Raw genomic sequence first — 27,313 nt, 5'->3', positions numbered from 1 at the left:
AGAAAGAAAGAAAGAAAGAAAGAAAGAAAGAAAGAAAGAAAGAAAGAAAGAAAGGAAGGAAGGAAGGAAGGAAGGAAGGAAGGAAGGAAGGAAGGAAGAAAGGAAGGAAGGAAGAAAAAAGAAAAGGAAGAAACAAGGAAGGAAGGAAAGAGAAAATCCTCCTAACAAATATACATACTGAAAGAAAAATTCTTACATTGACTATTTCCCCAAATAGGTTATTTTGTTCTGTGATTTGAGTGTATCACTTTACTAGCAGGAATAAGTTAATGTGTTTCATCCATGCTCCTCTGGAATAGTTTTTTGTTACTGCATTGATCAGATGTGTAATGTCTTTCAAAGTTTGCACACTTTTTTAGACTGTATCCTTCTTTATGACCAGGTTTGTATTTATTGAATATCCAGAAGACCCACAGTCAATGCTTGGGTAAATCAAGCATTTCTGACAATGAGTTTAGAACGGAGTGTCGGGGTGGGAAGGCAGGAGGGAGGGAAAGGAGAGAGGCATGGTAGCAAAATGCAGGGAAGAGCAAGTCAAATACTCTTCTCTGTGACCCACAAAGGGGGAGTCACAGTCCCAAGAGTCCCCTTAGCTTCTCATGGTCCATTATGCAAAGTGTGTAGATATGGAGCATAGGTATATCGTCTCAGGTTCAGGGCCCTTGGGCCCTGAGATAAAGAAAGATCGATAAGCAGAAAAATTCCCTTGTGAAGTTTCATATACCTCTCAGTGTGGATATGGCGGCTTAGCTATCAAATGGTTTGGCAGGGTTACATGTAGAGTCCTGTGGGCCCCGAAGCAAAGCCTGTCCAGGGCTGTCCCTGGGAAACCTGCCCACCCAGTTTGGGACTTTTCATCAGAAGCAGGGCTGATCTGCCCAAACCAGACCATCTGGCCCCCTGATGGTGAGAGTTCATGGGAATGAGTAGACAGGGCCCCAGTAACAATCAAGGCAATGGCTGTAACAAGGAGGCAATCAGGACAAACAAGTCATTAACATAAAAATCCCCACAAATGCGGTAACTATCAGAGTAAGTAGAGGTCAGAGGTGGTTCACAGATTGTGTCAGTGGGTTAAAAAATGAGTGAGGTTAAGTGAACTGGAAAACCTTAACCCATCATGAGGTTTTTCTTAAATTGTAAGCTATTATAAGGAGGCAACAGGCCCTTAGTAACAGTAAAAACTCAAGTACTTTTCAACCCCCCTCTCCCCCTGCCCCCAGGTTGGGACAGAATAAAACTTTTTCGGTTAAATTTTATTGAAATAGTTACATCACCACTGCATTGCTCTTTTCTGCCCCTCCCAGCAAGCCATTCATTCTAACAAAGATAAAAAAAAATTGTGTTGGGGGAGGGAGCATTTCAGCAAAACTAACCAGGGTTCCAAAAACATCTGATATTATAATATTCAGTGTTCTACACCCATAGCTCCCACTTCTGGAAAGGAAGAGGATGAAGTATCTTTTAATAAGTTAAAACCCTGGCCTGTGATAGGCTGTGTACTTTATGCTATGACCACTGGAATTCCTCCCATTTACTGCACCTCGAATTAAACTTTCAGCAGGGGTTCAACAGCTGTAGGAAAGAGGCTCATGTTGGTTGAAGTATCTGTCTGAATCCTCATTCCTGCTTACAACCATAAAGGAGGACTCCTCAGGTGCCAAACAGTCAATTTGCATAGGGTTTAATTTGGCTTGAGGTTGGCCCTGGACAACAAAAATATGGTGGGATGGGTCCTTGTAACGTGATTGTTTTCAGACTGCCATGTTTGATCCCCTTTAGATCAGTAAGCCCACAAAAACTCTGAAGAAGATTATTTGGATGGACTGTGGAATCCATGCTAGAGAGTGGATTGCACCCGCCTTTTGCCAGTGGTTTGTGAGAGAAGTGAGTGCCTCTATTATATTTATCACGGTTAATGAGAGAAGGTATGTAAAGCACTTTATAAACTAAAAAAAAAACCCCTTAAAAGAGTTCAGTGATAAAGAAGATGATGATAGTGACAATTGTCACTTCTCAGCTACCGAAAAATGCCTTCTTTCTTTTGCATATGGACAGGACTACCCATTATTTCCAACGGAGCTAGGTACATCAAAGGGTTGGAAACAAAGCTGAATTGCAGAATCTGGTCTTATCCTTGGCATCAAAAATTCACTTTTGACGTAATTTAGGGGAGAAACAGTGTAGTATAGTGGTGAGAACGTCAGCTTTGGAGTTAGGAGGTTCTGGATTTAAGTCCTTCCTCTGATACACATATACACATACACAAATGCATATACTCATGTATATTTATACACGCATGTATACATGCATATATATACATTCACACCCACATATATACACATACATGTATACACAGCTATATATACATATATACATGTATGTATACATACTTGTACACATGTATCTACACATACATTTTTGTGTGTATATACACACATATCTACACATACACATATACATACACACACTACAGGAGCATAAGTAAACCACTTAGTCTTTTAGTGCCCCAAACAATTTGTCAACGTGATAAGTAACGTTAAGGCTCCTTACAGGAATTTACTGAAAGGTATTGGGGGCAGGGGGAATGAAAGCAGAGGAATCTATTAGGTGAGGAAGACACTTTCCCCAATATGTTTTTCATCATTTTTTTTGTTACATTTGAGTTCTAAGCTGTTAACTCCTCCCATCCCCACACTGGAGAGGGCCAACATTTGACACAGCTATCTCTGTGAATCTAAGATATTTTTTAAAGAAAATTTTCATATTAGCTATATTAAACAGAGCATATACTCACCTTCAAAAGAGGCTACCAAGGACCTTATAAAGTTTTCAAAATTAATAGTAATTATCATTTGCGCAAATCTTGGTAACATATGAAATCATGGAAAATAGAAGACCTGATGAAAAATACAATGATTTCTTGTGATCAGGCTAGGGGGAGATGAGGCAAGGGAAAAGAGAAAGGAATCACTTAAAAATCTTTCAAGTGTTTCTGTTTTTTTAATTTGTAGATTCTGCAAAACTACAAAACAGACCCAAGGATAAGCAGATTTCTTAGGAAGCTAGACTTCTATATTCTCCCAGTTCTTAATATTGATGGCTATGTCTACAGCTGGAGAACTGTAAGTAAGCTGATCCCATTTTACTGGATGGGAGGTGTGTGCGTGACCATAGAACCTAAGAGCCAGGAAGGACCTCAGGGGTCTGTTCAAGCTCATTGCTTGGACCTGTTGCTTCTCATCAACAGCATATTTATACAGCATCCCCCAGACTCTAGGGCCTAGAAGGCTTCCTATTGCAACTGGCTAAAATCTTCTTTTGGGAATTGATTTTTATTAGTTGATCAAAAACAACTTCTGAAGTGTCAATTATATGCCAAGGTAATATGCTAGCTGCTAGGTATAAAAAGACAAACATGAAAAGGTCACTGCCCTCAAGGAGCTTACATTTACCTTTATTGGACTTTCCCTCAAATTCAAAGGGACTTAAACACTACATAATGGGCAAAATTCTGTACACCTTTTCCTTCTCCATTTCTATCTCCTGTTTCTCCTCCTCCTTTCTTTGAATGTCCCTCAAAGTACATCATTTCATTCTTCACCTTCCAACCCTCCTTCCCCGCAAAGCCTTATGGTCTCCCAATGTACCAAAGCCAAACTCAATCATGGAACAGAAAACCCTTTACTAGCCTACTTAAAGGCCCTCAATTCTTCAATGTTCCCCAAATTACTTCCTCTATTTTGAACAGATGAAGCCTTCTTATTGTCCTTACTCTCCTTGTCTACCGTCCAAGGCCAAACATTTACACAGGTCATATCTTGAAAGGCTTACTTCTTTCCATTTGCTTTATCAATTCTTTTTCCTCCTTTAACATCCTGCCTAAAGAAATTCTGAGAAGCTTTCTTTGGTTAAGTAGTTAATTAAGTTTTCTTTGAGGCAGCTAGGTGGCACAGTGGACAGAGCACTGAACCTAAAGTCAGGAAGACCTAGGTTTGAATCTAGTCCCAGACCCTTATTACCTGTGCAACTCTGAGCAAGTCACTTAAACCCTATATGCCTCAGTTTCATCATCTGTAAAATGAGGATAATAATAGCACTTATCTCCAAAGGTTTGGTAAAAATAAAATGAGATCATATTTGTAAAGGGTGTTGCGAACCTTAAAGTGTTACATAAGTAAGTAAGTGTTACTTAAAGTAAGTAAAATGTGATTGCAACCCCCACATCTTCTTGTTTCTCTTCTCTAGCTATTGTCTTCACTAGATCTTTCGGACAAATTTTTTCACTTCTCTTTGCTTTAGCTTTCTCATTTGTAATATGAAAGGGCTGAGCTATATCAGTGGCACTTAACCTTTTTCTTTTTTTTTGGTCATGGTCTCCTTTGGCCTTGGCTGCCTGGGGAAACCTATAGAACCCTTCTCAGAAGAATGTTTTTATTTTTTTGTTTTGTTTTGTTTTCTTTAAGACTAGTTCTCCATGTTGCCCACAACCAGTCCACTCTGCTAGCATGAGAGATTTGAACTACTGTACTCCTTTCTGACCTGAAACAGTTTGCTCCTCCATAGGCAATCTGGTGGCCCCTTGATTTCCTGAGCTCAACATAGTCATGCCAAACTCAGTTTGGGCAGCTGATCAGCTTATCCCATGTTAGTCAGAACTCCCAACCTCAAGAGAGTTGCTAAATTCTACCTCCTCAGTAGCAAAAGTTATGGACATACACTGCCATATCTGGCAGAATATTTTTAAATGAACAAAATAAAATAAGTGAGATTGCAAAGGAAACCAATTATATTGAAATATAGTTATCATAAAAATAGTTTTAAAATCAAATTCAGGAATTTCATATTAAAATTTTGTCTGGATTAGCTTGTCTGTGAGGTAGCTTTCAGCTCTAAATGTATGATCCAATGATTGTGTTTTCATTTAAGGAATTAACCCTTTGGGGTATACAGAAATGCCTGTTTCCTATAGTTTTAGGCCAACAGGATGATTGAAAATTATTTGGGAATACTCAGAAGTGCTGTTGACAAATTTCCCCTAGTAGGTCAAACTGAGATAACCATCCTCATGGTCAAGAATCAAAACATAATCATTGACACTGTGATTTATGTTGTGGTGTTTAGAACCTCTTTGGGTACCGTAACATCTATGTGTTTCTATTTAGAATCGCCTCTGGAGAAAGTCTCGTGCATCCCATTGTAATGGCACCAGCTTTGGGACTGACCTCAACAGAAATTTCAACTCATCCTGGTGTAGTGAGTGCAAGTTTGAGACATGAGTTGATAACTTCATAGGAGGCAGAGAAGCAATAGGAAGGTATAAGTTTGGGGCAACTAGGTGGCACAGTGGATAGGGCACCGGCCCTGAAGTCAGGAGGACCTGAGTTCAAATCCGGCCTCAGACCAAGCACCTGACACTTACTAGTTGTGTGACCCTGGGCAAGTCACTTAACCCCAATTGCCTTTAAAAAAGAAAAAAAAAGAAAAAAAAAAGGAAGGTATGAGTTCCTAGAGAAATCATTTGCAAAAACATACTCAAGGTCAAGTGTCTTCACCAATTCCTTTCCTCATCATCTTCCTCCTAGTCAGATGATCATTATCCACCAATGAGAAACATTAGAATTTCTATCTTGTATTTTACTTGGGCCAGGTGAGGTTGAGAAGCCCAGGGTAGACTTTGGGACTGATTTGACCACACTTGATTTTCCAGATTGAGGGGGATGGCAGGGGTAGAGAATGTGGGGAGGCGCCATACCCCTAACCCATACATTCAAAAGGCAGTAATGATTTTTCCAAATTATACTACAGGACTTCATCGAAAATCCTGTTCTAATGGTTCGTTCCATCATGACGGAAAGCTATGCTAGTTAACCATCAATCTTGTCAAGTCTTACCAAGCTGAAAGCTTAGCCTAGTAAGTGGATTGTGGTACATTCAGTTATCCCTTCCACATCGTGGGGGTTATGGGTGTGGCACTCTCCCCCTCCCCCAACCCAACCGCAATCTGCAAAATCCATGTAAAAATTTTTGGCCCTCCCTTCATACTGGAGAAGAAGTCTGAATTATTACAGTATTAAATGATAAAATATGTTGACATTATACAATACCATACATGTATTTTATGAATTTCTGAGTTTCTAAACTTTTTCTGTTCATCTGCTGGCCTTCATGTGTCATCTGCAAGCTTCTGCAAGATGTGGAAGGGATAACTGTGTTCCAAAGGTCAATTAGCTAAATTAGGAGAGGTTCATCAAATGAGGAAATTTGGGGCCATAACAAATAATGATCTGATCTACTAAGAAGGACACGGTTGTGGCCCGTCGGCATTAATGGAAGGAATAGCTACCCAAATGAAATCACAGATAGTTGAAATATTGAAGTAAGTATACGAGAGGTCTTTTTTGGCCAACAAACCTTTTTACCTGTTAACTCAATCTATAACAATCTATGCTCCAAGGAGTCTAAGAGACAGATTTTCTTTTGAGGAGGTTGGAGGGTTCTAAGGCATCCATGATCCATTCTACACATTCAGAGGTGTGCTCCAATCAGCTTCGATTGGTTCTTGAGGGCCAATTGTGAAGTTTTCAGTGTCAATATTTATACCTTTGAAATCAGTGAATCCTACAAATCAGGGCTTGATTTATTGTTTTGTTTTGTTTATTTATAGACAAGAAAGTAATGGAGAAAATGTTGATAATGCACATTAAACTTAAAAGTTTATCCTGGGTACATTATTATTTTGATGAGCTGGTTGTTAAACATTTATCAGCATGCCCTCTGTGACACATTCCTATATAAACTGGAAATACCTGAGAGTGAAAACACAAAGCACAAAACAGTCATTGGCAGATATTGGCCAATGATACAGAATTAGAGCATTGGATGGAATCTCAAATACTTGATTTCAAACACTTAAGTGAGTGCCCGATGTAGATTTGAAAATACATTTTTTCCAGTGGAGGTCTCTTAGGTATAGGAACAACCTCCAACTATTACATGGGTTCTTATTCTTTTTTGTGTCATGAGCCCCTTTGGCAGTCAGATGAAACCTACGAATTTTTTCTCAGAATATTTTTAAATGCATAAGATAGAATACATAAAATTACAAAGGAAACCAATTATTTTGAGATGCAGTTATTAAAATATATATATTTTTTAAAACTAGTTCACTGACCCCAGATTAAGCATTTTTGATCTACTAGGTTTGGGAACATCCTTCATCCCTCCATCCACCACACCAACAATCCTTCTATAACTTAGGAGTTATAGGCAACTGGAGTTGCCTGGAGCACACAGAGCTTAAATGATTTGTCCAGAATTCCACAACCTGTAAATGTCAGAGGCAGGATTTGAACTCAGGTCTTCCTGACTCCATACCCAACACACTATCCATTCCACCATATTGCCTTGAGAGTTTGAAAATAGTAGTTCAAAAGTGAGTCAGATGTAGATGGTATATGTTTTTAGTGCTTTCTTGTCTTTTAAGTATTTGTGAATATAGATTATCTTTTTTCATCAGACTTTAAGCTCTCTGAAGGCAGAGACTGTGTTTTATTTATCATCCTTTATCTCCCAACACCTAGGGTCATTAGTGCTATAGTGGGCTTTTAATGAATATTTGGTTAGTGAGTGAATGCGTAGTGGCAAAGAATGTGCTATAATGATACAGATTGCCTAGAATTTCATCCATGAAGAAGCCTTTGGTTGTTTAGAATGACCACCTGGAAGCCAAATCTGGAGTTCCAAGTGGAATGTCTTGTATTGTTCAGTTCTACTACATAGAAGCATAGAATGCTGAAGCTTGAAGGGAGCTTACAGATCACCCATTCCAGTCCCATCATTATATGGAAAGGGAAACAGAGGCCAAGAAAAGTGAAGCAACCTCTCCCTCCCCCCTCACACAAGGTTACACAGCTAGTAAGTGGCAAAGCCACGCCTTTTGAGTCTAGGACCCCAACACCATACCCTTTCAACATCTATCACTTTAAAATTCAAATTGTCATAGTCTTTGTCTCTTTCCTTTCCCTCTTGCAGGTATTGGAGCCTCTAAAGACTGCAAACACGGAACATTCTGTGGAACAGGACCAGTCTCTGAGCCTGAAACAAAAGCTATCTCTAATTTTATTGAAGGCAAGAAGGACAGCATCCTATGCTACTTAACAATACATTCTAATGGCCAGCTCATCCTCACCCCCTATGGTTATACCAAAAAAAGACCACATAACTATGCTGAGTTGGTAAGAGATCAGCCCCTCTGGTCCACTCACTGTTAAAGTAAGGCATCTTTTCTCTGCCTTCTAAACTTCAAGGCTGTGGTTTCATTTAAGTCTATCATGTCCATCCTTCCCTTTCATTTTCTCCACCTTTCTTTTTCTTTTCTCCTGTTTATACCACTTTCCCAGATTTTTGCTGTGTTGTCTTCAGGTCTGAATAGTATTAAATACTTTAAATAAGTACCATACTGTTTCTTTAAGTGTCAAATTGAGAAACACCTTCCATTTTCATAACTATAAGAAAAATAAGGTAAGTATATTAAACGTTTGAAATGATAATCTTTCATCTTTAGCACTATAGCCCCAGAGAGCACTTGGATATCTGTTGATAAGTTACCAGCTGTGAGTTCTCAAAAGTGGAATATGTTTTCTCTAAAAACAAACAAACCAATAAAAAAACAAGAAATAACCCCGCAAAATCCCAAAGTAATCTCTGTTCCCTTTTCTTTCAAACACAATGCTCATCCCCCCAACTCTGTCTCCTCTTATTTTTCTGGGGACCCTTTTAAGGAGCAAGTGTCAATGAAAATAGGTAGCTAGGTGGTATAGTGGACAGAGCATTGAAGTAAGAGTCAGGAAGACCCAGGTTTAAATCTAACTGTTTGACTCTGAGCAAGTCACTTAACCCCTATATGCCTCAGTTTCCTCATCTGTAAAATAAGGATGATAAAACACCTACCTTCAAAGGTTGTGGTAAAAATAAAATGAGATGATATTTGTAAATGCAACCCCACATTACGGAATGGTATCTTATCTTTCATCAGGCAATGTAGACCTAAGCCAGAACAAGAGCAGTAGTGGAAAAGGATTCTGATTTTTGGTTCTTTGGCAGTACTCAAGGGCAACAAGAAACACTCATTGCCCATTTGGAATTGTTTGAACCATAATTCAGTTCAAAAAAATTTATTAGACACCTATTATGTGCAAGCCACTTTTTGTTATACAACAAACCATGGTCATAATGTCAAGTTTTCATAGCACTTAAAGGTCAGGGCCTTGAGTTCCTTTCAAGACTCGACATAAGTGCCTTTCATTACAAGAAATATTTTCTGATTCCTCCATTTGTAATTCCCCCCATTTATTTGTATTTATTTTGTATGTATTTTTGTATGTAGATAGTACAGTGAACAGAGCACCTGGACCTGGAATTGGGAAGACAAGAATTCAAACAGGGCTTCTCATACTTACTAGCTATGTGACCCTGGGCAAGTCATTTATATGCCTCAATTTCCCTAACTAAAATGGGGATCACAACATCTACCTCACAGGGTTGTTTTGAGGATCAAATGAGATAATATTTGTAAAGTGCTTATAGCACAGTGCCTGGAACATAGTAGGTGCTTAATAAATACTTCTTTCCTTCCCTCCCTCCCTCTTTATCTTTCTCTTTTCCTCCTTCTTTCCTTTCTTCCTTCCTTCCCTAGTGGAATGTAAGCTTTTGAAGATAGGCACTGGGTGTGTGTGTGTGTGTGTGTGTGTGTGTGTGTGTGTGTGCGCATGCGCACGTGTGCATGCATGTGTGTCTTTATACCCCTAGTGCTTGGATGGCACCTCACACATAGTAAACATTTAGTGTAGTTGAAATGAATCTATAAAATGTTATACTTTCAACAGCTCTGTGAAAGAGATTACAAAATTTCCCCCATCTTACAGGTGAGTAAACTGAAGCTTAAGAAAGCAATAATGGATAGGGACCGAACCTCTGATTTCATTTATATAGGGAACTCCTGAAAGGGTGATCTCCCTCTACCAATTTATACAAGAAGTGTCACACAAGCTACCAGCAGACTGCAGGTGGCCTAAAACACTTTTGAGTATGGCCCAGATTAAAATGTAGTTGGGAAATATTAACAAAATAAATAAAAGTATAATAAAACATAGATGTTAATTTGTGGTTTTTTACCACAGATATCGTTTTGTATGCTTTAGTGCCCCCTCCCCCAGTTTCTATAGGAGCTTGACACCACTGTCATATAGTCCTATTGTAAACATGTGGAAAGATATAAGCTAGATGATAGGTTAAGAGGATTTAGAACTGGCTGAATGGCGGGATCCAAAGATGAGTTCTTGGTCAGTATTAATTGGAAAAGAAGTCTCTAGTAGAGCTCCCTCTGTCATGAGCCTTGGACTGTTCAACATTTTTACTGATGACTCAAATAAAGTTGCTAACTTTGCACATGACATGAACCTGGAACATTAGGTAAAAAGACTCAGGAAAGAAACAGGCCCTGGCACATAGTAGGTCTTTAATAAATACATCTTGGTTGATTGGTGGCCAAATGTATAACAATATTAACAAGCCAGAATGATGGACTGAAATTAAGTCTGAAACTAAAACTCAAATTTAATGGGAATAAATACAAAATATTGGGGTTTTAAAAATATATTTCCAAGCACAGAATGCAGAAGGTAGGGCTAGATTCATGGGGGGGAAGTCTGGGTATTTTAGTGAACTAGGATGTCTCAGAATTGTGGAATCCATGTGTAAGAATCTCCTTTACAATATATATCCAACAAGTGATTATCTAGCTTTTGTTTGAAGACCTTCAATAAAGGACAACCCTCTACTCTCTGACAGGGAGGCCTATTCCACATTTGTATAGTTCTTATTGTTAAAAAGTTCTTCCCTACCTCAAACCTAAATTTACCTTTTAGCACCTTCTACTTAATTCTCCATTGGGGCAAACAGATAGGAAGACTGTTAATCATATCCTCTCTGAGTCTTCTCCAAGTGAAATATTTCCAGTTGCTTCAAATAATCTATAATGTGATTCCCAGGCTCATTTGCCTCCTCTGGAATCTCTCATTTACAAATATCATTCCTAAAATGTGATGCCAATTGCTGAAAACCGAACTTCAAATGGGGTCTGACCAGAGGAGAGTACCTACATCAAGCCTAAATTTCTGTGCAACTGGAGTATCACCACTAGGGGGAGGAAAAACGCCTTGGTTTACCCAAGGTTTTTGCTCTATTGAGATTACTTCTGCTAAGGGGAAGAAATGCAGTGCTATTGTAGGAGTCAGAGCTGGGCAGGAGAAGAAGTGGAGGTAGTTGACAAGGACACCATCACTAAGAGGTCAAAGTTGAAATACCACTCTCCTCCCCTCCCCACTAACGCACTGCTAGTGCCTTCTAAATTTTTTGTCCTGAAACAAAGCCCTGGCTGTCCCACTATAGTTATGGCTCTGGTTTCAAACATGAAGACTCTGTGGTCTAGTTGAATTGGTTAAAACTAGGAGTTAGAGGTTCTGGGTTTACAAGCTATGTAATCCTGGAGAAATTCCTTCACCACTCAGGGTTTCTAATTCTTCCTCTTTAGGATGAAGCTGACTTAGATCATTTCTTCTAATTCATTCTATGAGTCTAGAAGTGACTGAGTCACGGGGAAAGGGTCAGGGAGAGTACAGGTACCTCACTGATGTGTATATTTGATCTCATTACAAGGGGCCAATAGAGTGTGGCTGGATTGGTGTAATTCTGTCATCGTTACCAGAAAGCGACTCAGAAAGCATGCCCTACAAATAGTTGGCTGGTAGCATCATGGATATAAGTGAAAAAGAACAGCACATTCTCAGAGTGGCTCATATCTAAATGGGAAAGATTGCTTCATTTCTAAATCTTTTACTTTCTCAGACCCTGAACAATGGACATAAACATTTAAAGATATGATGTAACAATAATTGGCATTGCATAGCATTGTAAGTGTTGCAAACCACTTCATGTAAATTACTTCATTTTAATAGCTATCATTTAAAAAGTACTTTAAGGTGGGCAAAGTGCTTTACAAATATTATCTCACAACAACCCTGGAATGTAGGTGCTGTTATTATCCCTATTTTAAGTTAAGTGACTTTGTCCAGAGTCACACAGCTAAGAAAAAATAACAAAATTCATCTGGAAGAACAAAAGGAAATTAATGAAAAAAAAAATTCAAAAGAAGGTGGTCTAGCTGTACCAGATCTGAAACTATGTTGTGTAGCAGCAATCATCAAAACTGTTTGGTACTGGCTAAGAAGTAGAGTGGTGGATCAGTGGAACAGATTAACCACACAAGACACAGTAGTCAATGACTATGGTAATCTACTGTTTGATCAACCCAAAGACTCCAGTTTCTGAGATAAGAACTCTTTATTTGACAAAAACTGTTGGGAAAACTGGAAAACAATATGGTGGAAACTAGGCATAGACCAACATCTTACACTGTATACCAAGATAAGGTCAAAATGGGTCCATGATTTAGTCATAAAGGGAGACACCATCAGCAAATTAGGAGAGCAAGGAATAGTTTACCTGTCAGATCTATGGAGAAGGGAAGAATTTATGACCAAACAGGAGATAGAGAAGATTATGAAATGCAAAATGGCTAATTCTGATTACATTAAATTAAAAAAAGTTTTACACAAACAAAGCCAATGCAGTCAAGATTAGAAAGAAAGCAGAAAACTGGGAAATAATTTTTACTGCCAGTGTTTCTGATGAAAGCCTCATTTCTAAAATATATAGGGAACTGAATAAGAATACAAATCATTCCCCACTTGATAAATGATCAAACGATATGAACAGGCAGTTTTCAGATGAAGAAATTAAAGCTATCTATAGTCATATGAAAAATGCTCTAAATCACTATTAATTAGAGAAATGCAAATTAAAACAACTCTGAGGTACCACCTCACACCTATCTGATTGGCTAATATGACAAAAAAGGAAAATGTTCAATGTTGGAGAAGATGTGGGAAAATTGGAACACTAATGCATTGTTGGTGGAGTTGTGAACTGATCCAACCATCCTGGAGACCAATTTGAAATTATGACCATAGGGCTATAAAACTGTGCATACTCTTTGATCCAGCAATACCACTACTAGGTCCATATCCTAAAAAGACCATACAAAAGGGAAAAGGACCCACATGTACAAAAATATTCACAGAAGCTCTTTTTGTGGCGGCAAAGAATTAGAAATTGAAGGGATGCCCATCGATTAGAAATTGAAGGGAATGACTGAACAAGTTTTGATATATGAATGTAATGGGATACTATTGCGCTACAGGAACTTCAGAAAAATCTAGAAAGACTTTCATGGATTGATGCTGAGTGAAGTGAGCAGAACCAGGAGAACATTGTATACAGTAGCAGGAACATTATGCGATGATCAAATTTGGTAGACTTAGTTCTTCTCAGTGATGTAATGCTCCAAGATAATTCCAAAAGACTTATGATGGAAAATGCTATCCACATACAGAGAAAGAACTATGATGTCTGAATGCACATCGAAACATACTATTTTCTCTTTCTCTCTGCTTTTTTTTCTTTCTTGTGGTTTTCAATTTTTGTTCTGATTCTTCTTTCACAACATGGTCTGGTGTGGAGATATGTTTAATATGATGGTGTGGCCTGTATCAGATTGCTTGCCATCTTGGGGAGGGGAGAATAGAGAGGAGGAAGGAAAAAATGTGGAACTCAAAATCTTATAAAAGTGAATGTTGAAAACTATCTTTGCATGTATTTGGAAAAAAAGTACTATTTAGTAGAAAAAAATCAGTCACACAGCTAAAAAATATCTGAGGCCAGATTCGAACTCACATCATCCTGGTTCTAGGTCCACTGCTTTAACCATTTATCATCTACCTACCTCCCAACAACCTCCATGAGGTGGAAGCTTTAGAGAATTTAGATGTTTGGACCATGGTTACACATTAAATATCAGAGGTACAATATTCCTCCGGTTCGATTCAGACTGTATTCACTACGGCATCTGCCTTTCAAAGCCAAAAATAATTGATCAAATGTTTAAATTAGGATCAATTTAAAATTCTCAGAAATTACTCATATATCCATTGCCATTATGTATGTATACATATATACCCTCATAAGCATATATTTTAGAGATTGTGGATAATCAAGTACTCAAAACAACTCAAATGGATCTGTGAGCTTAACAATTTGGAAGCTCCATGCAATAATGCAAATGGAACCTATCCATGCTTGTCTGTCTTGTGCAGCTCTTGTCCATGTTGTCCCATAGTTTTACCACGAGTGGGCCAGCCAACTTGCTGGAGGCCTCCTCTTTCTCTTTCGTGTGACATCTCAAAGATATCAATTGGGCATGTAGTAGTTTGTCTACTAGCTATTTCTTCTTCTCACCATGCAACTGTTCATCTCATTTTTAAGTCTCATATTTATCTGTGTACATGATTTACTCCTGTTGTGTGTGTGCGTGTTCATGTGTATGTGTGTGTGTGTGTGATATGTTGTTTTTATGACTATTCCCACTAGAAGCCTCTCTGTTGCTTTCTAAGTGATACTCAATTTTAATTTCTTAGAGACTGTGGTGTTCCATGACTCATAGCCACACAACAATACCAGTGTAATATTGGCATTAAAAAAGATGGACTTTTATTTCTGGGAGAAGCTTAGTGTCATTCAAGAAGTTATATGATTTCCTAAAGGCAATCCAGCTTGCTCCCCTCATCCTATTTAATTATGGATCCAACTCAGTGTCCATTTGCACCATCTGCCGAAGACATATAAACAGATGGACAAGCCCTATGGGCTATCTATCTAACTCTATCTTATAATCTGGACAATAGATATTCCTTATCCGTGTGTCTTTTCCACAGAGATGGTTAGGCCAAACTAATGCAGAGTTTATGTATAAATTATGTAATACATGTAATACAACATGCATGTTACACATAAGATTATATAATTTATAATCTTATAGTCAAGCTTCAATGATCCAAGATTTAATCAGTATGGGTATTCACTTCTTTCTCTGGTTGTGGCCTCTCTATGCCTTTAACATATGATCTTTGTGAATTGCTCTGGCCAATTAAAAAAAAGTCACTTGGAAGGCAACCCTCTGGAATCATCCTCTCTCAACTTAGTCTTGTTTTTGGATGATAGAAATCTTCTGCCAGACCTGTAAGAGAAATTTTTCTGGCTTGGTAGAACCTTTTGGAATTTGTTGTTCAGTGATTATAGCCTATAGGAGCCTAGAGTAACTTCTAGACAATAAGAATGCATCAGACACACTTTGTTGTGTATGTTTGGGCATGTATGCATATACATACATTATGTACTTACACCCACATATGTATGTAAAATCAACATATACAAATAATTTCAGATATACCAATTGACCCATGATCTCATTGATTCTGGAATTTCTTCTCAGTCCAGTTTGCAACCCATCCGTGCTTGGCCAATCTGCGTAACTCATGTCCATGCCCTCCCAAAGATCTGCCACCAATGGTTCACCCAATATGCTAGGGGCCATCCTATAGTCATTAGATATATAATTAAGTATAGTAGCTAAAGATCTTAAAAGCTATAAAAATCAGTTTTAAAGTAAAAATTTAATGTTTTAACATGTAGAGTTGTAACTAGTTATTGTTTTCCTAGGACAAGCACCATAAGATGCATCTGAGGCAAGTAGGACAAAAGATTCCCTTAAATTAACTTTTATGACAAAATAATTTGAGTGGTAGGGATGGGGAGGATGTAGGGGGAAGAAAACTACAAATAGACTTCAAGAAATAAAGTATAGTCCAAGGGAGGAATCACAAGATACTGTCCCATGGGGGAGAGGTGGAGAAACAGAGAACCCAGGACACTATGAGGCTGCCACTGGCAAGGTTAAAGCTGGGGTGGAGAGTGGGGGAGGAAAACTAGGAGGAGCTTACTTAGGATGGAATCGCTAGAGGGAAGAGAGTCTACTATCTCTTTTTTTTTAACTCATTATACTTGGTAACTAAGTTCTAAGTTTGTTTGTTTCTTCATGCTTAAGCAATACAATTGCTGTCAGCACTTTCTAAATTTTGACCACTTGGGGAAAACCTCTGTTGCACCACCCTAGTTACACATTCTAATTTATGTTCCTTCCTCAGAATCTCTGTCACTCTTAACATCATCATCCTGTCTCAGCAAATGTTCACCATATTTGATACCTACCCTATTATCTCTTCTCATTACTTCTTTGATTCAATCTTTCTTCTTTTTATCATCTGTGCCTTTTTCACTCCATCATTGGGTCCCCAGGGACCCATTTTTTTTTGGTGAAGCAATTGGGGTTAAGTGACTTGCCCAGGGTCCCACAGCTAGTAAGTGTCAAGTGTCTGGTCTGAGCTCAGATTTGAACTCAGATCCTCCTGACTCCAAGCCCTGACTACTGCGCCAGCCAGCTGCTCCAACTCATTTTTTTATGTAGCCATGATTCCTTGGTTAAAATGGGCTTAAAGATATGGGTAGCAAGCTAAATTTGAGAAGGAACTTTGGTTTTTCACACTCTGGCTTTCAGAGAATATATGACTGATAGGGTGATTTTTTTTTTTCTAGCATGAAAATGCCAGCTCTGTTATATCCTGAAATCTTGTGCCCAGTTTCTTTTGAGGACATGCTAATTAGGGATGATAAAATTCCAAGGCAGTATTACCTAGGGAGGCAAGTAGTGGGGGGGGGGGGGCGGGGAGAGGGAGACACAAAGAGAAGAGAGATAAAGAGAGGAAGGAGGGAAGAGAGAGAGAGAGAGAAAGAGAGAGAGAGAGGGAGGGAGGGAGAGGAAGGGAGAGAGATTCTTGTATTATTCTCTCTAGCTTTTAAAAAATAAAATGCAAAACTCCATGGGTTGTTGTTTCTGTTTTAAAACCAGGCATCTTTTTCTGCATTTCCCACTAACAGATTCGAATTGGACAGAAGACAGCAAAAGAATTGAAAGCAAAGCATGGAAGCAATTATAGAGTTGGATCAACCTCAGAAATGTTATGTAAGTGTCTGTTTGGCTTCTTTGACATTATCCAAGGCATGGAGGAAGTTACTGGACTTCAAGGGGGAAAGAGAAGATCATGGGCTTAGCAGCTGGAGGGAAGGGAGTTTTTTGTACACAATCTGAACTGTGATCTCCAGGGACAAGGTGTGAACCAGAAGAAAGAATGAACTCCCAGGCTCAGCCTAGGCTTTCTTCTGGATGTTAGAGGAAGGATGCTGTCCAGTGGCAGCTGATCTGTTGACTCAGCTCCCAGAGGACATAGCAGGCAACAAGAGCAGGGTAGGGTGGGGTTGGGAGGATAGATCTGAAATCAAAAGAATCTAGGAGGAGATCTTTTCTTCCCTACACCTCTGGAGCCCACCCAGATAACATTAACATGTAAGTCATTCAAAGTTGGATCATCAATCTGAATAATTTCATATTTATTTCCTTAAAAGGGAATGATAAGGGGACTCCAAATGATGTCATATAAGAATTGGCTGAAAGGATTGGGCATGTATTGCAAAGGAAAAAGGAGATTTAGGGTGGACATGAGCTTCACCTTTAGTATTTGAAAAAATTGCCATGAAAAAGATCATGACCTTGGTTTGCTTGGAGTGAGAAGTAGAAATGACTGAAAAACAGATTTTGGATGAAAATAAGAAGAATTAAATAATAGCTAGGAGCGGCAATATGGCATCATAAGTGGGGAGCTGGTCTTTGTGTCAGAAAGATCTAGGTTTGAATCCTGCCTCTGATACATACTGGCTGTGTGACCTTGGGCAAGTCATGGGTGCTTTTGAGTGCTCTAAGACTGGAAGGTGTAAAGCAGGTGCCAGCCTGTATTGGTAGAACATGTTCAGACAGAAGCTAAAGGGATATATATTTTGTTGTCAATGGGATTCATGCTTTGTGTGAGGGTTGTACTGGATGAACTCACAGGTCCCTCCCTACTCTTAGATTCTACATTTCTAAACTTTATTTCATCAGAGAATGAATTTTGCTCCTCTGAAGCCACACCCTTCCCTGCCATTGCTGGAGATGGGTATCCATGCTATTTATTCTGTCTTCTTGTTTTAATTAATAGACTTTCTATCTGGATCTTCACGAGACTGGGCTTATGATATTGGGATTCCCTTTGCTTATACGTTCGAGTTGAGAGACAATGGAACCTATAAGTTCATGCTACCAGAAAACCAGATCCAGCCCACTTGTGAGGAAGTCACAGCAGCTGTCCTGTGCATGCTTGATGAGATCTACAAGAAGGAATGGGGCGCAGACAGAGCAGCAGTGCTCTACCCAGCTACCATGGGGCTCAGTTTCTTCTTGTCCTTCATGCTTTTCTTTTAAGGACATCTGTCACAGCTCCACTAGGAATCCCCAGCCTTGTGGGTATAATCCAAGTCAACTCAATTCAATAAAAGTTTGTGGCATTGTACTTTCAAAATACTTGTTTGTTGCACAGAAAACAAATGATTTAACAATGAAGACAGTTCAATGAATAAAAGTTGTACCTATACATTTTAGTGCATAAGAGATAAGGAACACACATAAAATGAAGAATCTGATTAATAATCATTAATAATCATAATTACCTACTATTAAGTTCAAAGCATTGTGCTAGGCACTAGAGACATAACAACAAAAATGAAATAGTCCCTGCTCTTTGAGGATCTTATTTTATCAAGGTATATGCAGCATGTACACATATGAATTTATGCAGAATAAATACAATTTAGTTTTGGGAGGGAGGATGCTAGTAGTGCGGGAATCAGGAAAGGTTTCCTCTACACCCTCTTTTTTGTTATGGATTCCACTGCCGTCTAGTGAAACCCATGGGGCCTTTCTTAGAATAATGTTCTTAAATGCATAAAATACCTAGGACTACAAAGAAAACCAATTATATTGAAACAGTTGCCGTGATTTATTCTTTAAAAAAAAAAAAAAACCAAGTTCACAGATCCCCTAGGTATTCGTGGACCTTTCAGGACTTATTTAGGACCTTTAACCTAGCAGGTGGTACTTGAGCTGAGTCTTAAAGGAAGTAAGGGATCCGAAATGGCAGAGGTCAGGAAGGAACGGATTCCAGGTATGGGGGATAGCCAATGCAAAGGTGTACAGAGCAAGACAATTAGTTTGATCAGAGTAGAGAGTGTGGAAAGAGAAGCAATATATAATAAGGCTGAAAAGGCAAATCAGGGCTAGGTTTTCAAGGGCTTTAAAAACCAAAATTTGTGTTCTAGTTTAGAGGCATTGGGACCCACTCTTGAGTAGGTAAATAACTAAAACTATCATTACTGGTTGGGACCCCAATCTCGAAGAACAATTATGATTAATTCTAGAAAGAAAAATTTTCCTGGAGGACTATCCCAGTGTCACCAGGATCCTATAAACTCACATGTCCAGTTTAAACAATGTAGATCCATTTGACCCTTAGAGTAACAAAGGCAACAATAAATCAATTGCTCAAATGAGATCATGTCTACAAAGTACTTTGCAAACATTAAGAATTGACATAAATGTCAATCAGTTATTATGATAACTTAGCAAGGGGAAACTACTGGAAGGTGGGACACCTGGTTTATATTTTCTGACCCAAAAACTGTTCTCTTCCCTCCTCCCCAACTCTATAATTTCTTGTCTGTCATCCTAGCCTTCTAATCAGAAGGTGGTGTTTTCCTTCACTCCAAAAGGGATAGCATACATGTTGAAAAAAGCATAGGCTTTGAAGCCTGAAGACCTGGGTTCAAAGACCCAGCTTTGCATTTACTATCTGTGTGACTTTGGGTGATTCAGTGTCTCTGAGTCTCAGTAAAATAAATGGAGATGATAATTCTGATACTACACACCTCACACGACCTTTATGAGAATGAAATGACTACTGAATGGAGACGGGACCTATTGTAGAAAGATTAGTGGACAGGAAGTCAAGAGGAGCTGGCTTTGAAGACTACCTCTGACCCTTAATAACTGTGTGACCATGGTCAAGACCCTTAACCTCTCTGAGCCTCATTTTTTTTGAAGTGTAAAATGAGACTAATAAGACTTACACATGTTTCTCCAGGTGGTTGTGAGGCTCTGGTGAGATGAGATTTTGGGAACTTTAAAGATCTTTGTTGTTGTTCAGTTATTTCAGTCGTGTCCAACTCTTCATGACCCCATCTGGCATTTTCTTGGCAAAGATATTGGAGTGGTTTGCCATTTCCTTCTCCAGCTCATTTTACAGATGAGGAAACTGAGGCAAACAGGCTTAAGCAACTTGCCCAGGGTCACATAGCTAGTAAGTGTCTGAGGTCAGATTTGAACTCAGAAAGATGGACACTCCATCCACTGTACCACCTAGCTGTCCTAAAGAGCTTCAGAAATGTATTGTTGTGTAAATATTTTTGTAAACCAGGAAAGCCTTTACAACCTCAAGCTCTAATTATCCTTCTACAACAGAGCAAGAATTCTCTCTCAATCTCCTTCTTCTTTTCCCCTTTTTATTTTCCCCCAAATTCAGCTTCTAGCCAGGACCAGGGACATTACAAATGACTCTCCCTCACCCCTGAGATCTGAATAAATAGACTTTAAACTCAGGGAAAACACTCAGGGGTTAGGCCTGTGCTTTCTGACCTCAAACAGAAGGAGCCAGTCTACAGGTAAGTATTAAAATGAGGGAGAGGAGATAATACCATTTGGGCCCATTAATGGAGATTAAAATTTGCATTTCCACATGCACACAGTTTAGGAAGAGACTTAAGACATGACAAATTTTCCAGAGTAAGAGAGAACATTACAAGGATGGCCAGGTAAGGCTAGGGGGAGTGGTATAGCAGCTTGCTCCCGGAAGTCCAGAGTTCCTTTGTGTTAACCTCTACATCCATGTGCTAGGCAGAGTGTCTGATCCCCTGGGAAAGGAAGTCAGGAGTCCATGTGGCATGTCTGTGTTCCTTGACTGAGTGGAGGTCCACGGCTTGGGCATCTGCTGCTTCAGAGTCCAGATGCCAGGCAGCTCTGACAAAGAGGATCAGATGTCTAGTTCTAGGCTTAATCTGCAACAAATGTCATCAATTAATCTCCTTGCCATGCAGAAGAGGTGCCCAGTGGTTTACAATGGGATGTGACAACAGTTTTCCCATTGATCTGACCAATTAGATCTCTGGGTTTCCAATCTAGTAGAACTTTAAAGGTAGATTTTTTTTTCTTTAATGTGTGTGTTATAATGAGATATTTTATTATCTTTAATTTTGATTTGAAAAGAAAAATTTTCTGTGAGGAAGAAATCAATTTCTTGATGAGGGATTCATTCTTCTTAGACTTTACCACTTTGGAATGAAGATAAATAAAACATGAATACATATTTATTAAGCTCTTACTGTGTGCTAGGCTTTAGGGATGCAAAAACAATTCCTACTGTCAAGGAGTTTATCTTCTAATGGGAGAACAACAAGGACATATATAAATATATACAACATAAATATAAAATACGATTTTTAAAAAAATAGTATCTTGTTTTTTAAAAATTAAAAGTTTAAAAATTTAGCTTAAATGTGTATTTACTTCTCAAGTTAACTTAAAAGGGAGAGCACTAAGCGGTGAGGTAGATCAGGAAAGACTTCAAGCAGAAAATGTGATACTTGAGCATCTTATAGGGGAAAATTAATTCTACTGGGAGGAAGTAAAGAGGGAATCCATTTCAGGCACATGGGTTGGTCACTGCAAATGTACAGATGGGAGATGGAGTATTATGTGTGGGCAATAGAGAGAGAGCCAGTTTGCCTGGATTGCAGAATGTATAAGAGGGAGTAATGTCCAGTAAGGCTGGAAAGATAGATTGGGGCCAGGTTCTGCAGGGTTTTAAAAGCTAAACAGAAGAGTTCATATTTTTTCCTTAAGGCAATAGGAAACCACTAGAGTTGATTGAGTCAGGGAGGAACATGGAGAGTTCGGTGCTTAAGGAAAATTACTTTGGCATCAGTGTAAAGGATGAACTGGATTGATGAGACACTTGAGGCAGGCAGACCAATTAGGAAACTATTATAATAATCCAGGCAAAAGGTGATGAAAGCTTGAACTAAGGTGGTACCTGTGTTATAGAGAGAATGGGACAGATGGGAGAGACATGGAGATAGAAACAACAAGATTTGGCAACTGATTGCATGTGTGAGGTGAGTGATGACCTGAAGATGATACTGAAATACAAACCTGGGTGACTGGAAGGGTGAGTCTACGTCAGTAGTAGTTTGGCTCTTTTCAGTCATATCTGACTCTTCATGACCTCATTTGGGGTTTTCTTGGCAACAATACTGGAGGGGTTTGTCATTTCCTTCTCCAACTCATTTTAGAGATGAGGAAACTGAGGCAAATAGGGTGAAGTGACTTGCCCAGGGTCTCACAGCTAGTAAGTGTCTGAGGCCAGATTTATGCTCAAGAAGATGAGTTCTCCTGACTCCAGACCCAGTACTCTATTCACTGCACCACTTAGCTACCCATAAGTCTATGCCACGTAGACTAAAATACCTGCAATTCCCCTGCCAGAATTGGAATCCCCTAAAGGAGTCCAAATTTTCTTCTTTTTCATTGTGAAATTGTCAAGCATCAACAAACAGGAACATTTCCATATACAAAGAACAGAAAGATCATATTAGAAACTATGAATCTCTATTATATACAGTTTGTTTTCAAAAGTATATATTAAATTTGACATAGTAGTACTAAGTGTCCCACTTGTCTGTGTTCCCTTCTGAGTTTTCTTCTGCTCTCTTTTGTGTATCTTTAAATGTTTCATTGAGAGTCTTTTCTTCTTTTTCTCATACGGCTATCAGTACTCCACCCCCATCCCCACATTCTTGCCACTACTTTGTCATTCAAAAAAAATTAAAGTCTTCTCTTATAATAAATGAGGAAGGTCAAGCAAAAAAAAACCAAACAAAACCCCCCCCCCAAAAAACCTTAGACATTGTTCCTGAAAACTTGTGTTTCTTTCTGCACCTGCATTCTGTCACTTCTCTCCAAAGAGGTGGGAAACTTGCTTCCGTATCAGCCTTCTGGATTTGTCTTTGATCATTGCTTTGATCAAGCTTCTTAAGCCTTTCAAAGTTGAATTTTTTACAGTAATATAGTCATTGTATAAGTTCTTCTACTTCTCAGATTGAGAATGCGTGAATTTATGTAAATCTTATCAAGTTTCTCAGAATGCATATCATTCATCATTTCTTAGAGCACAATGTTATTCCCATACATCCCATACTGAATGTATCATGATATGTTCAGTCATTCCTTAACTTATGGGCACTCACTTCCCCCCTCCCATTCTTTCCTATGATGACAAATACTGCTGTAAATATTTTTGTACATATGGGTCCTTTCCCTCTGTCACTGATGGCTTTGGGATTAATTCTAGTAGTAGTATTTCCAGATCAAAATGTCTACACAGTTTCGTGACTTTGGGTATATAGTTCCAAATTAGTTTCTGGGATGGCTGGACCACTTTACAGTTCCACTGGCAGTGTAATAGTATGCCTGTCCTCTCTAGCCCCTCCAGAAATTGTCCTTTGCCTTTCATCCTTGCTATAGTGGATGTAAGGTGGAGGAATCTTAGATTTATTTTATTTTATTTTATTTTTTTTTGGCTAGGCAATGGGGTTAAGTGACTTGCCCAGGGTCACACAGCTAGTAAGTGTCAAGTGTCTGAGGCCAGATTTGAACTCAGGTCCTCCTGAATCCAGGGCCGATGCTCTATCCACTGCGCCACCTAGTTGCCCCTCTTAGATTTATTTTAATTTGTATTTTTCTTATTAGTGATTTGAAGCATTTTTTTCATATGGTTGTTGATAGCTTGCCTTTCTCCTTTTGAGAACTGCCTCTTTTTCTCATCATTTATCTACTCATTTGTTTGTTTTTAGCATTCATTTTTTTAAAATTTGAGTCCCAAATTCCCTCCCTCTATCCCTTCTCCAAGCTATTAAGAAGGACAGCAATATGATACCCATTATGCATGTGAAACCATGCAAAACATATTTTCATATTAACCATGTTGTTAAAAAACTAGAAAAATAAAAACGGGAAAAACAACAGCTTCAATCTGCACTCAGAGTTCATCAGTTCTCTCTCTGGGGGTGGATAACAGTTTTTATCATGAGGCCTTTGGGATTGTCTTGGATTATTGTATTGATCAGAGTAACTAAGTCTTTCACCCTTGGTCATCATTACAATATTGTTGTTATCATCGTATACTGTTCTCCTGGTTCTGTTCACTGCATTTTGCATCAGTTCATTTAAGTTTTCCCAGGTTTCTCTGAAGCCACCCCCTTGTCATTTCTTATAGTATAACAGTATTCCATCACAATCACTTACCACAACTTGTTTAGCTATTCCCCAATTGATATTTGGCTCACTCTGGGAATAGGAAGGGTAGAGGAGAAACAATGAATACTGAGGCCAGAGCCCTAAGACCGTCCCTTCTCTGCTGCTAGGGGCACGTACATTTGATGCTCCCAACGTCCAAGAATGGAAAATATGAGGGGGAGGGTGTTAAGTTCCACAGAGTCTTTGCCAAATTTGTCCTGATATCAGGACTTCTTTCATTAGGGTTATCTCCTAATATGTGTGTGTGAGTGTGTGTATTCATAACACAAACATATACACACATATTTGAATAAAGGCGCAGATGTATTCACAAGTGTGCACATATGCACATCGTGTTACATGCACATATGCAGGCACACACATAAACGCATCACCTCAATTTCCAATTCTTTGCTAATACACAAAAAAGAGCTGCTATAAGTATTTTTGTACATATAGGTCCTTTTCTTTTTCTTTAATCTCTTTGGGATACAGATCTAGCATACAGGTCAAAGGGTATACACAGTTTCATAGCCCTTTCGGCATAATTACAAATTGTTCTCTAGAATGGTTAGACCAGTTAACGACTTCATCAACAATGCATTAGTGTACCTGTTTTTCCACATCCCATCCAGCATCTATCATTTTCCTTTTCTTTCATGTTAGCCAATCTAATAGGTGTAAGGTTGTACTTCAAAGTTGTTTTACTCTGCATTTTTCTAATTATTAGTGATTTAGAGCAATTTATATGACTATAGATAGCTTTGATTTCTTTGTTTGAAAACTGTCTGTTCATATCCTTTGGCCATTTATCATTTGGGAAATAGCTCTTATTTTTTTTTACAAATTTGACTCAGTTCCCAATATATTTGAGAAATCAGGCCCTCATCAGAGAAATTTACCATACATTTTTTTTTCTGGTTTTCTACTTTTTTTTCTAGTTTTGACTTCATTAGTTTTCTTTGTGCAAACTTTTAAATTTCAGATAATCAAAATTATCTATTTTACTTTCCTTGATTGATTCTATCCCTTGTTTGGTTATAAACTCTTCCCTTATCCATATATACAATACATAAATTTTTCCACATCCCCTAAATTGTATATACTATCCTCCTTTATGTCTAAATCATTATTAGTTTTGACCTTATCTTGGTATATGGTGTGATATGTTGGTCTATGCCTAGTTTCTGACAAACTGCTTTCCAGTTTTCTGAGTAGTTTTTGTTAGATAGCAAGTTCTTGTCCCAGATCTGCCTCTTAATATCCTTTGACTATTTAGTTATTGAAGAATGACTCTCATTTTTATATAGGAAACTGATAAAGTTACATATCTTTGATATCATGCCTTCAGCAAAGGAGTTTGCTACAATGCTTTTTCCCAATTCATTTTTTCCCTTCAAATTTTAACTGCATTGATTTTTGTTGGTACAAAAACCTTTCAAAGTTTTTATGTAATCAAAATCATCCACTTGATTTTTTTATGATCTTATTTATCATTTGTCAAGAACTTTCTCACCATCCATTGTTGTGAAACATTTCTCTTTCCCCTCTCCTCTAATTTGTTTATGATATTCAGATCAGGCATCTGTTTAGAAGTAATTGTGGTATATGGCAAGAGATGTTGGTTTAAGCCTAATTTCTCCCAAATCATTTGCCAATATTACCAGCAGTTTTTGTTAAGTAGTGAATCCTTACCCAAGAAGTCAATATCTTTGTATTTATTGAGCACTATGCTACTATGGTGTTGCTTCTAGATCGTGAATACTTAATCTGTTTCATTGATCTATTTATTTTTTTACCATAATTGATGATTAATGCTTTGTAGTATACTTTGACATCTGGAACTACTAGGAGCCCTTCCTTCCTTCTTTTTTCCATGATTTCCCTTGAGATTCTTGGCCTTTTGTTCTTCTTGATGAATTTTGTTATCACTTTCTCTTCTTCTATAAAGTTAATCCTTTGGTTACCTGGTATAGTACTGAATCTGTTAATTAAGTTAGACAGCATTGCCATTTTTATTATATCATGATGGTCCGATAATGAACAACTAATATATCTCCAAACATTTGTCTTCTTTTTATTTTTTCTATTTTTTCTAATTTCTATTATTTCTTCTTTTATTTATTTTTATTTATTCTGAAGACTATTTTGTAGTGTCCTTTCATGGAGACACCCACAGCTTCAGGTAGATTTCAAAGGGGCCCTGGCTACCTGACTCTTCTGTTTCTTCTTTTTGGTAGCTTTTCGGTAGCTTTGCTAACGGATCTGGTGAGCCTTACATTTTGTTGTTCGGTCATTTCAGTTGTGTCTGCCTTTTTGTGATCTCATTGGGAGTTTTCTTGGCAAAGATACTGGAGTTGTTTGCCATTTCCTTCTACATCTCATCTGACAGATGAAGAAACTGAAACGAACAGGGTTAAGTGACTTGCGGTCACTTAATAGCTCATAAGTGTCTGAGGTTGGATTTGAACTCAGGTCTTTCTGTCTCAAGGTCTGGCACTCTATCTACTGCCCAGCTGCCAAAGAGCTTTACATAAGCTCATGCTAGAGTCTGAAAGCAAAAACATGAATTATGGGTCAGAAAATTATAGATTCAGAGTACAAATGGGCCTTAGCTGTCATCTAGTCTAACTGCCTCACTTTACAGATGAGGAAACTGAGACCTGGAGAGATTAAATGACTTACACAAAGTCTCACACCTAATGTCAGAGCCAAAACTTTTCAGCACACTTTCTACCACCCTGCCTCTCATCTAGTCCACCCACTCACCTCACAGAGGGGTTGTGAGGAAAGCCCATCTTAAACTAGAAGGTATTATTGAAGTGTGAGCTATTTTTAATGATTACAGATTTGAAACGTGAGGTTGAAAGGTAAAATAAGGCTCTTTAAGGTTCCCTTCCAGTTCTAACAATTTATGAATCTACATTAGCAGAACTGGGACTAAAACCTGGTCTTCCTAGGTTAGGA

At 38.4% G+C, this 27,313-nt stretch overlaps 1 protein-coding gene across 1 annotated transcript in view; it reads left to right on the top strand.

Moving 5' to 3' along the window:
• Positions 1 to 18,367, top strand: part of CPO (carboxypeptidase O) — a 31,512-nt gene extending 13,145 nt beyond the window's left edge. The window contains exons 4-9 of the mRNA XM_027873477.1: positions 1,783 to 1,887; positions 3,015 to 3,125; positions 5,166 to 5,256; positions 8,035 to 8,237; positions 16,951 to 17,035; positions 18,105 to 18,367. Of these exons, the coding sequence (XP_027729278.1) occupies positions 1,783 to 1,887; positions 3,015 to 3,125; positions 5,166 to 5,256; positions 8,035 to 8,237; positions 16,951 to 17,035; positions 18,105 to 18,367 (858 nt within the window). The remainder of the gene's footprint in view (positions 1 to 1,782; positions 1,888 to 3,014; positions 3,126 to 5,165; positions 5,257 to 8,034; positions 8,238 to 16,950; positions 17,036 to 18,104) is intronic.
• Positions 18,368 to 27,313: the final 8,946 nt, after the last annotated feature.

Source organism: Vombatus ursinus, unplaced genomic scaffold (assembly GCF_900497805.2).
Source record: "Vombatus ursinus unplaced genomic scaffold, bare-nosed wombat genome assembly UNPS02014802.1, whole genome shotgun sequence".
Lineage (NCBI taxonomy): Eukaryota > Metazoa > Chordata > Mammalia > Diprotodontia > Vombatidae > Vombatus > Vombatus ursinus.
This window is presented reverse-complemented; position numbering and strand designations above follow the sequence as displayed.